At 42.1% G+C, this 12,101-nt stretch overlaps 1 protein-coding gene across 3 annotated transcripts in view; it reads right to left on the bottom strand.

Annotated features, from left to right (window-relative positions):
• The window catches only part of Cfap70 (cilia and flagella associated protein 70), a 53,671-nt gene that overhangs the window by 14,602 nt on the left and 26,968 nt on the right, over positions 1–12,101 (bottom strand). For 2 of the 3 annotated variants that reach the window (XM_027387578.2, XM_027387580.2), the window contains exons 14-20: positions 10,341–10,401; positions 9,901–10,095; positions 8,108–8,239; positions 4,224–4,349; positions 1,767–1,900; positions 1,531–1,646; positions 944–1,156 (exon numbers count right to left, since the gene is read on the bottom strand). In XM_027387578.2, the coding sequence (XP_027243379.1) occupies positions 944–1,156; positions 1,531–1,646; positions 1,767–1,900; positions 4,224–4,349; positions 8,108–8,239; positions 9,901–10,095; positions 10,341–10,401 (977 nt within the window). The remainder of the gene's footprint in view (positions 1–943; positions 1,157–1,530; positions 1,647–1,766; positions 1,901–4,223; positions 4,350–8,107; positions 8,240–9,900; positions 10,096–10,340; positions 10,402–12,101) is intronic. The other variant, XM_027387581.2, reaches the window with a different exon arrangement.

The raw sequence follows: 12,101 nt of genomic DNA, 5'->3' as shown, positions 1-12,101 counted from the left end.
CCTTCAATGTGTACAGTTTGTAAAATTTCAATTGAAATTTTCTCAGGCCACCTTAATATTCGTATGCACACAGAATAACAATGCATGTATGTAAGAAATGCACAAGCAAAGACACACATAAAAACATAACACAGTGATTGATTTCCTAAAATATATGAAAAGTAGCTGGAGAGATGGCTCAGTGGTTAGGACCACTTGCTGCTATTGCAGAAGACCCAGCTTTAGTTCCCAGCACCCATATCTGTCAGTTCCCAGTCAGTGGTCTGTAACTCTAGTTCCAGGGCATGTGGCTCACTCTTCTGAGCTCTGTGAATACCTGCATGCATGCGATGCACATACTGATAAGCAGACACACATAAACTTATAAAATGAATAAATCTAAAAACATCTCTAAAATATACAGGAATAGAGAACAGGGGAGGGGAAATGGGGAAAGAAATACATTTAAGAATTACATGAGCCAGGCATTGGTGTTGCACACCTTTAATCCCAGCACTCGGGAGGCAGATGCAGGAAGATTTCTGTGAGTTCGAGGCTACCACGGTTTATAAAGCAAGTTCCAGAACAGGCTCCAAAGCTACACAGAGAAACACTGTCTCAAAAAACCCAAATAAGTAAATAAATAAATAATTACATGATAGGGAGAAAAGGGCAGGAAAAAAACCATTTTAATATATTCAGAACAGCACCAGTTATTTAAGGGATACTGATGAAGGGAGTAAATCCTGTATGATATGAAAATCAGCATCAACAGATGCTTCTGACCAGTTCCCAGATGATGAGTTATTAATTAGCATGGTATCTTTCCTGATATTGCCAAAATAACTGAAGCTTTCGGTATCTGTTGAACAAACACTGACTTGGTGCCTACTTTGCACCAGGTCCTATCCTTAGGCTAATAAGTTTCCAATGGCCACTTCCCACCTCCACACTGCACTCCCACCTGTCAGGCCTTCTGATTTGAGGGCTGAGGCAGAGTCATGTATGGTTCCCCAAGGGCCAAAACTCTGCTCTATTTTCACTCCATCGTCCACATTCTCTATGGTGCCAGCGCTCTTTAGCTTTGTTTGGAGGGCTCGTGCCTGAAGCTGTTTGGAGGCCTCATGAAATGCCATTTCCATTCGAATATCATTATTCTGAATTTCATAGAACAATCCTGAGGAAATAAAGAAGCTGAGATACAGGGCTAAGTTCCCACTATCAAAGGTGAAGGATGGACACATTTCATTTCTCTCTTCGTATTTGTTTTACTAGAGTTTAAAAACCACATCCTAGCTGGACGGTGGTGATACATGCCTTTAATCCCAGCAATCAGAAGGCAGGCAGATCTCTGGAAGTTCAAGGCCAGCCTGATCTACATAGTGAGTTCTAGGACATCCAGGGCTACACAGAGAAACCTTGTCTTGAACTATCCCCACCCTCCCCCCAACAAAAAAACCCCCACATCTTCAGTCACTAGGGTAAAACAGGGAAAAAGAGAAACTTGTGATGGAGGAAAGCCCACATCCACACCCCAGGGCAACAGTGTACCGAGTAAAGTCCACGCAACAACATTGGTAGGTTCCAAGCATGTAGCATCCTCAAAGAAAATTTCTGCTTGCTCATAGTTCTCCAACAAGATAGCCAGGACACCACACAGCAACAAGCTGAGAAGAGACCCACAAGCCTGGTTAGCAGTCTGGTCCTATGTCACTTTAACAGAACAAAGATAATCTCATGTTGCAACTTATCTGCCTCCTACTCGTTGATCTCCCCTTCTCCTCTACCTGTGAATGTGATTCTCATTCAGGGAAAGAGCTTTCCTGAAACACTCCTGTGCTTTAGTGATGTCTTTCGTGAGGAGGCAGAAGGCACCATAATCCAGCCAGTGATCCAAGTTCTGGGGCTCACGGACCAACCTCTAGGTACACAAAGTATTGGGAGGTTCAGGGTTATTGCGACACCAAGCCCTACTTTTTGTACATATAACACAGAAAATGCCCCACAAATACCATACGTTATGAAAGTCAAAACCATCATTTGTCTTTTGCTTACACAGGACCCAGATGCCCAGCACAAGTACTGTTCTAGCTTTGAGTATATAGTCAAAAATTATTGACATGACTTAAAATATGAATCCTCAAGAGATGTATTCCTAAACTTAAACAATACCTTAGGAATTAAGGACTCACTTTATGCTGCATTAACTATAGGTAATGATTACTACCATAAGCTTGAGGTGGAAAACATACACAGTTATCTATAAATCTAAGGAAAAGGATGCCTCATGTAAATGAAAACTATAAAGACGGTTTAAAGAATGGAAAGAAAACATGAATAAATGGAAGAATGCCCTGAGTTCGGGTTAGGATGGGGAGATTTGGTATTAAGAGATCATGCTGTCAAGAGCAATCTACAGATGAAGGGCAATCACTGTCAAAATCCCATTGGAAATCTTTTAAATGTTAAACATAGAATTACTATATAGCCTGCAATTCCACTCTTAAGTATTCACAAAATAATTAAAACAGATACTACTGTTACAAAAATGTTACATTTTGAGGCTTTTTTGGTTTTTGTTTATTTGTTTTTTGTTTTTTTAGAAACAGGACCTCACTATATATCTCTGGCTGTCCTAGAACTCACTTTGTAGACTAGATTGGCCTTGAACTCACAGAAATTCACCTGTCTCTGCTTCCCAAATCCTGGGATTAAAGGAGTGCCACTATTCCTGGTTGGAATCTGAAATTCTGTATACAAGCTGTTTTAAAAAAAATATGTGTTCTATTTCTCCTAATCTGTACTTTTGTAGCCCTGGCTAGCCTGGAAATTGTTACATAGCCCAAGCTGGCTTCCCGTTTACAGCAGTACTCCTGCCTCCACCTTCTGGTACTGAGATGGCAGACACCACTTTTTCCTGTGACCTTCTGTCTGTCCTTTGGTCTTCTGTCAAGGAACTCTCTAATAAGACCTGGTCAAGGATTTCCTCCTGTGTTTTATTTATTTATTTATTTATTTATTTATTTATTTATTTTTGGTTTTTCGAGACAGGGTTTCTCTGTGGCTTTGGAGGCTTGTCCTGGAACTAGCTCTTGTAGACCAAGGTGGTCTCGAACTCACAGAGATCTGCCTGCTTCTGCCTCCCGAGTGCTGGGATTAAAGGCGTGCGCCACCAACGCCCGGCCTGTGTTTTATTTTGAATGGTCCATGCTTTACATTTAGATCAATTATCCATTTATCATTGATTTTTGCAAAAAATCAGTTCAAGGTTCATTCATTTTGCATGTGGATTGCTAACTGTTCTAGTTGTTTATTGAAACAACTCATTTCTACATTGAATTTATTATACAACTTCATCAAAAATCAAATGACCTGGTGCTGGAGAGGTGGCACTCACCATGAAACATGAGGACCAGAATCCAGATCCTAGCACTCGAGCAGAAGCCAAGTAGGTGTGGCCTGCCTATAATCTCAGGGTGAGAGACAGAGACAGGCGACCACAGACCTTGGGCCCCAAAGCAAGCTGACCAGCTAGACCAGCCACATTGGTTAGCTCTTGGTTTAAATGAGAGCGCCTGCTCCAATATATAAGGTGCAGAGGACTCAGGTTTGAGTCACACTAACCATATGTGGCCTGCAACCATTTGTAACTCCAGTTCTAGGGGATCTTCTGGCTTCTGCAGGCACCAGACATGCACATGGTACACATGCCTGAATGCAGGCCAAACACTCATATACAAAATAAAAACAAGTTTAAAAAGATCAAGTGGAATATTGGGCATAGAGCTTATTCCTGTAATTGTAGAACTCAGGAGGTTGAAGCAGGAAGATCTAACAGGTCAGCCTGACATACTGAGAGAGAACTTGTCGGGAAATCCCAGAGCCTGGGCTGGGGATACAGATCATTTGGTAGAGGACTTGCTGGGTTGGATCCCCATTACCACATGAACTGTGAGTGCTGTAGGTGCTACTGTGATCCTAACACTGGGGAGATAGAGGCAGCAAGAAGAGAGGTTCAAGTTCATCTTTGGCTATAAAATGCGTTCATCCTGGGATAAATAAGACCCTGTCTCAAGAAAAGAAGAGAAATAACAAAACATCTTATTCATATGGGAATATTTTTCATCTCTCTGTCCTACTAATCTGTGTCTATCCTTTCACTGGTCAAGTTTGTTGTTAATAGAAAATTACAGTTTTACATATATTCACAAATAACAACAATCATCACTGAGATATTTAGCTACCTCTTCATAATATACTGCTGCCATTTCGTAGTTCTCATTGACTTCTGCCTCAAATGCGAAGAGTCGAAGTTGTTCGCTGCTGTTGTGAATCGTTGAGGCAGTGCCTTGGGTCTCATCAGGCATGGACTTGTCATTGAGATGGTAAACAAACAAAATGAAACAATTATATGGGGAAAGGGTTATGAGAATAGACTGGATGTGAGATCTAGTCATAACATATAAGTGAGATTGTAGTGTGTGTTGTGTGCTCGCGTGAGCGCACGTGCACTCATGTATGAACGATGGAGCATGCTTGTCTTGAATGCACTCTGGAGAATATGCAGGTCTTTAACTTTCAACCCTCCTGCCTCAGCCTCCTGAGTAACTGGTATTTCATGCTTACAGCTACTGGGCCAGGTCCCACCATTTCAGTAAGGGGCTATTTCAAAGAAGTTATAGAAAGGTTAGGCTAAGCACTTGAGAGGTGAGGGCAGAAGGATCAGTTCAAAGTCCTCCTCAGCTACATAGCAAATTCAGGGCCAGCCTAGATTATGCCATAGAACATCCTCAAAAGGAAGAAAGGAAGAGAGAAGTCATTAGACAAGCAACCCTGAATTTCTTTAAGGTATTGGAGACTGAACCTAGGACCTTACACATGCCAAGCAAATGCTCTACCACTGAGCTGCATCTCCAGCCTAAATCCTCAACTTTCAACTCTACACCTAAGATGTTTCCATCTGTGGCTCTGCCCTTTTGATCTCAGAGGAGAGTCACCCAAAGCTTTCCCCTTTTCATGTCTAATCCTTCCGTTTCAAACCTACATTCTTTCACAGGTGTTTACCTGTGTTGTTCCCAACAACAGTTTCCTCCAATTACTTGATTTTCTCTGAGATGGGTTCTCATACGATAGCCCACGATTGTCTGAAATGTACAATGTAGCCTAGGCAAGCCTAGAACTCCCTGTGAAGCCCTCGCTGGCCTCCACCTCATGGCTATCCTCCAGCCTCACTCAGCTTCCTGGGTGCTGGGCTTTGCCTCTTTGCTCACCTCATTTATAAAACTGCATATGCACTTGCCTTGTAATCTCTAGATTCTATTTTCCTTTGTCCCTCATCGTCCAACTTCTTGAATGCAAATTATTTCCTATCAACATATTTACTCCTCAATTTTAATTTTCCCAGTGTAAGTGAAATTCCCATGTAAAGTTTGCCAATAACTTCCTTATCATCAAATCCAATGAAAATTCCTCAGGGTTGTTTTTCTTGAGTTCCTAGGTAACAGACAATGTAGATCTGTTTTCTTTTTAATTCTTTCTCCTTGGTTCCAGCAACCCCACACTCTCCTGGTTCCTTACCAACTCCACTTGTCCCCGTTGTCACATCTGCCATTCACCCATGCTTTCTGGTATCTCCTAGGAGTCTACAGCCAGAGTCCCCTGTCTTTCCTCAGTTTTTTAGGTAGCCTTGTCTCTGGCCACATGACTCCTCAAACTTCATCTCTAGCTCAGACTGCTCTCTCTGAAGCGAAGACCCACTGGTACTAATGGTCAAGACTAAAGCCCGTGTCACTTGCACCCCCAAATCTACTTATACTCTGTTCCCTGACCACTAACAGCCCAATCACTGAGCCTTAAACTTACAAGCACTTGATTCAGGGCTGGAGAGATGGCTCACAGGTTAAGGGCACTGACTGTTCTTGCAGAGGACCTGGGTTCGCTTCCCAGCAACCACCTGGTTGCAGCTCAGTTGTGCTTTTCTAGCCTCCCTGGGCACTGCATGCACATAGTGCCTACACATTCATGCAGGCAAAACAAGAATACACATAAAATAAATGAATCTTAAAGAATACTTCAGAGCCAGGCAATGGTGGCGCACGCCTTTAATCCCAGCACTCGGGAGGCAGAGGCTGGCAGATCTCTGTGAGTTCGAGGCCAGCCTGGTCTACAGAGCAAGTTCCAGGACAACCTCCAAAGCTACACAGAGAAACCCTGTCTTGAAAAAAACCAAAAAAAAAAAAAAAAAAAAAAAAACAAAAACCTTGTCAATATTTTCAAAGTTACTTTGAATCCAGCCTCTGAACTGCTAGGAGAGTGCTTTCTGTACAATATTAATCTAATCAAACTATATCCCAGTATGAGTAATTCAATTAATTGCTCCTGCTAATTGGAAATAGGAAAAAATTTTAATTAAAAATTATTTTATGTCTATGCTAATGTCTATATAACATGTGCATGCATGGTGCCTGTGAAAGCCAGAAGAGGGCATCAGATCCTTTGGAACTGGAATGTCAGGTGGTTGTGAGCTACCACGCAGGTGTTGGGAATTGAACACAGGTTTTCTAGAAGAGCTTCCAGTACTCTTAACTGTTACTGAGTCATTCCTCTGACCTTGCAAATTTTCTTTGTGTAGCAATCAAGGCCTTCCTCTCCATACCCTGCAAACCCTCAGGAATGAGAATCCAGCTTCAAGTCCTGCTTCTCCAACTTCATTTTCTGCTCCTGAACTCTGATATTTCTGTGTATGCCAAATTCTCGAGCTCCTAAGCCTTGTGATGGACCTGGTGGCTCGACATGGAGATGTCTGCAGCTCTGATGCCCAGCTTAAGCCACAGCTCTTTCATGAAGCCTTCCCTGAAAGGTCCCAGCATCACACAGAGCCCCGCCCTGCCCTGTAGAGCTATGCCTCTGTCAGAGCACTTAAGGCATTTGTGTTTCATGCCTGTCTCCTCTCCCAGACAAAGGTTCCCTGGGGATAGAAGGCAACAGCAAATCCCATCTCATGTCAACTGTCAAGAATTTTCCAAGCAAATCCTATGTGTCACCTGTGTCTGTGTCTAAGCAGGGCTGTTCTTTTAATCCTACACTACTGTCTTCTCCTGTCTTACCTATTCCAAGAAGACTGAAGCATGTGAAAGGAGAGGCTGGTGGTGGGAAAGAAAAACAGTGAAGAAAGTGAACACAGGACAGAGGTTGTAAAGTGGCACGGCTGACCAGAGACTCTCCGAAATACAGTAAGATTTGATTTTGTCACCGTTCACACGAGTAACAACTAACCACATGCAGGAATGCATAAAAGCAGGTAAGGTAAGAAGCAAGCTGTACAAATAAAGGCACAAACAGAGGAGTAGGGGAAAGAAGATCCCAGTCACTAACATGCATGTTTTGAGCTGACAGGATAGCTCAGTGGCTAAAGGAGGCTGCTGCTACTCCTGATGACCTGAATTCAGTCTCTGGGACCCACATGGTGGCAGGAGGGACCGCAACATGTGTGACATGGCAATACACACACAAAATAAATAAATAAAAATGTAATTAAAAATTTTAAAGGCGTTTTTTAATTGTTACTGTCATCTTCACATAATAGTTTAAACAACTTTTAAGACAGCCAGACACAGTTTTCTCTGATTTCTATTATCCTGGAGAAAATTAAGACTTGTGAACATTAACAAAATAATTGTTTGTTTCACAATTTCCATGGCTTTTATTTAAGAATTCTGCCACATTAAAAAAATCTTTTATTTTATTTATGTGCATGCTTATTTTGGTGCCTGCATGTCTGTGCCTGAGGCTAGCTGAGATGCCTGGGATTTAGAGTGACAGTTGTGAACCACCAGGTGGGTGCTGGGACTCAAACTCGTGTCCTCTGGAAGGGCACCTGGTATTCTTAACTACTGAGTCATCTCTCCAGTCCCATGTAACATTTTTGAAGACTAGAGAACCAGTTTTTCTGGGAAACTGAAAGAGCATGCCCCTTCTCAAAATGTGTGGTCAGTCCCTTGTACAGAACAGCCTATCTCATCAGTATTTGATGAGTAGAGGAAGAAAATAAACCAAGAAGGGAGGAGTGTTTCAAAAGAAGCCCTGCTGCTCTCCAAGAGGGAGTGGGCTCTGAGATGTAAACACCTACCTGGTTTAGAGCCACATGCATTTGATCTACCAAGAACACATAAAGCTCACTGATAAACGTCTGCAGTTCCTCTTGACTTTCAAATGCTGTTGTCTTCAAGTATTTCTCTCTCACAATCTTTACCACCGCATGCTGCAAGACACACACATTCCCTTCTGAAGTTGAGGTTCAGCAGCGTACTGACACCCAGATCACTGGGGCTTCTGATACCAGGACATATGAGCATCAAGTGATGGTCACTTTATTCTGTGTTAACTAACAGCTCCCCATGTCCTCAATGTTTTTTTTTTTTTTAAATTTATTTAAAGACAGAGTCTCACTATGTAGCCCAGGCTGACCCGAACACACTATGTAGCCCACTGTGCTGGTCAACTCACATCTCTGGTCTCTATCTCCCAAGTGTTAGTTTTGAAGACATGTGCCTCTAGTCTGGGTGGTAAGAGAGTCTTTTCTTGATTCTGCAACATCACTAACAGGGGGAAAGCAGTGCATACCATGTGAACAGGGTTATGGAGCTGAAAACAAACTTTGGAGTAGGTTTGAGAGCTGTGGCTTTCCCAGAAGCTATGTGGTATAGGGGAGAAGGGGGAAAACTCCGGTCTGAGAGGCTAGAGAATGGGATTCTGGTTTAAACACTATCACTGTACAAGCTCATATGTTCTATTTGGTACCCCAGTTTCCTCCTTTGCTAAGTGAATACATAGTTCCAGTATTGCCACCATACTTCAGATGGTAGTTGAGAAGCTGAACAAAGTAAACAGAAGCAGAAGTTTGAAATGCTACAGAAAGCTGTGTGTGGTGACACAGGTCTGTGAAACCAGCACAAGGGTATGGGTGTTCTGCCTGCGTGTATGCCTGTACACCATGTATGTCTGGTGCCCACAGAGGCCAGAAGAGGGCATCAGATTCCCCGAGACTGGAGTTACAGATGGCTATGAGCCTCCATGTGGGTGCTGGAAAACAAACCTGGGTCCTCTGGAAGAAGAAGCCAGTGTTCTTAACTGCTGAGCTATCTCCTCAGCTCCTTACCCACACACAGTTCTGAGCAGTTACTGGGAATCTCAGAACAAATACACCACAGACAGGGAGAATAATATATAAGCAAAAAAAGCATGTTGCTATAGCCTGGAAGCTACTGTTTTTTTTTTTCCTCTCTTAAATCAGGTTATATATTAAACACCATCATATTAATACTAATAATAAACTCATGTGATAATATTATTATCTCTTGTTGCTCAAGAATAACCCATCCCCCCAAACTAAAAACTGATTTAGAAATGAATACTAGTCATTATTTTTAATATACTATTTTAATAGACTTTTAGGTTCTTAAAAAGATTTTCGGTTTTTATTTGTTTGTTTGTTTTAACAAGGCCTCATCATAGCTCAGGCTGACCTCAAACTTGTTATATGGCTAAGGCTGGTCTTGAATTTCTGATTCACCTCCTAAGAGCTGGGATTACAGGTGTGCATCACCAGCTCTCAATTCTTTACTCTGAAGACAAGGAGACTTAAACGAAAGATATGGAGAATTAGTGTCAAGAACATAATTTCTGCTAGCTGGCAGAGGGTGAAGTCTGATCTCAAGTCCAGTCTAGCCTCAAGCGAAGGTGAGGAATTACAAACTGTTGTTTCGAGTAAACACTGCACCATCCAGAAACTGCAGACATGGATCATTTTCTCACATCTCTCCTAGAGAACTCAACCAAGCAGAATCAGAGCAGAGACTACTGAACAGGTGTACACAAGGGGCTCCATAAGCTGACAAACCATGAGAGAAATGCACGTCTTACCTTGAGCTGTTCTTTAAAAGCAAAGTACTTTCCGGAGCAATTGAGCTCATAATTGAGCTGGCACTTCTGCTCCTCCAAGGTCTCACTGTCCACATCATTTCCTGCCTTGGTCACTTGCTTTCCAAACATCCGGTGGTACTCTTCCAGAATGGCTCTGGAAATGCTCTTGATCTGTGTGTGGTAGTCACTCACAGCCTGAGAAAACAACCAATGGTAGTAAACAGGCCTCAAAGATACTCAGACGGTGGATTAGAAATTACCAGCTCTATAAACTGTCCTTTTCCACTGAGCCAGATTACACACTGTAAGCCATTCACTGATCACAAATGGAACTGAATGAATGCCTGTGAGGCACCAAAGAGGCTTCCCCCTCCCCAATGGAAGCCACTCAACAGCTCATGTTGCCTTCACCCCAGCTTGGTCCTGGCATTAACACCTGCCTTCTGAGCGCCTCCTGTCCGCCGGGTGAGAGGTGGCCTTGGAGGTATCATTTCCTTGACCCTGTATCAGGAAAAAGCAGCAAAACAAAAAAAACTTTATTGTCTGCAGGCCTGTGTTCTTTCCTATTTCCCCAGAGTCCATGTAGAGGAGAGCTGAGATCTGCCTCCCTACTACACTTGAGTATCATTCCACTCTCTCTTATAAAACCCTAGATCTGAACCCTAGAACCGTATAGAAGATGGCGCTTCTGGCCTTATCCTCACTTATTTTTTTTAAAAGTATTGTTAAATGGCCTCTGGACTAAGTGTTGGGAAATAATGGGTATATATCTGTCGGTGTTTCTGAAAGGGCACAGATTTGGAAAGCTAGAAATTTCCTTTCCACCTAGGTTGAAAAGCATGTTCTTTTTTTTTTTTTAAGATTTACTTATTTTATGTATATGAGTGCTCTATCTGCAGGTACAACTTTATGCCAGAAGAGGAAATCAGGTCCCATTATAGATGGCTGTAAGCCACCATGTGGTTCCTGGGAACTGAACTCAGGACCTCTGGAAGAGCAGCCAGTGTTCTTAACTGCTGAGCCATCTCTCCAGCCCTGAAAAGTGTGTTCTTAATCATAATTTATACAACTACATTATTAAATTACAATAATGCTATCAGATTGTAAGAATATATGTGTGTATGTATATACATAAAAATAAAGATTTACTTGTTTTGAGCCTGCCTGTGGTGGTGCACACCTTTAATCCCAGCACTTGGGAAGCAGAGGCAAGGGGATCTCTGTGAGTTCAAGACCAGCCTGGTCTACAGAGTGAGTTCCAGGACAACCAGGGTTATACAGAGAAGCCCTGCCTCTAAAAACCAAAATAAGTAAATGAATAAAGATTGGCTTGTTTTTATTCTTGTGTGTATGAGTGCTTTGCCTGCAATTATAAATGTACACTGTGTATTTGTCTAGTATCTAAAGAGACCAGAAGAGGGCACTGGATCCCCTAGAACTGGAGTTAAGAGCAATTGTTAGCCACTATGTGGATGCTGGGAACCAAACTTAGGTACTCTGAAAGAGCGGCCAGTGCTCTTAGTCACCAAGTCATGTCTCCAGCCCCATCTCTCTATAGCATTTCACTATGAAGCAACACATGTCAAAATGCCTACCTTCCCTTTTTAGGAGACCTTATTTAATCTACAAGGACTGGCCTTGGGGATGTACACCTGCCATCCTAGCACTTGGCACATGGAAGCAGGTTTAAGGTTAGCTTCAGCTACATAGCAAGTTTGAGGCCAGTCTGGGCTTCTTGAGCCTCTGTTTCAAAAACAAAGAGACAACAAAAACAAAATACAATAAAACAAAAGAAGGAACCTACAAAGGAAAATCAGAATATGCCCAAGCTCTGGTCCCTTTTGGTTTCAGATTCCTGTCAAACCATACTGTACTGCCTTGAGATCTTCAATTGTGGAACTTTTCTTTAATAGGATCTAAATAATTACTGTTAATGATTACTAATTTTAATTCTATTTAAATTCTATTACTAATTTTAATTCTATTTAATTCTTTACAGGCAATATATATAATTGAAAATTTAAAGACATGGGATACTTTTAACTTTGCTGTCAACCTCCTAGTTTCTGCTCCAGAGATGATATTATAAATTCATTCAAAATATATGGTGAGTTCCTATTTCATCAGAAGCTTTTCTAGGCCTGGGGATGGAGCTAAACAACACAAAGATCCTTGCTCTCATGGAGCCTACTTTCTGGTAG

This window comes from Cricetulus griseus, assembly GCF_003668045.3.
Source record: "Cricetulus griseus strain 17A/GY chromosome 1 unlocalized genomic scaffold, alternate assembly CriGri-PICRH-1.0 chr1_1, whole genome shotgun sequence".
Classification (NCBI taxonomy): domain Eukaryota; kingdom Metazoa; phylum Chordata; class Mammalia; order Rodentia; family Cricetidae; genus Cricetulus; species Cricetulus griseus.
This window is presented reverse-complemented; position numbering and strand designations above follow the sequence as displayed.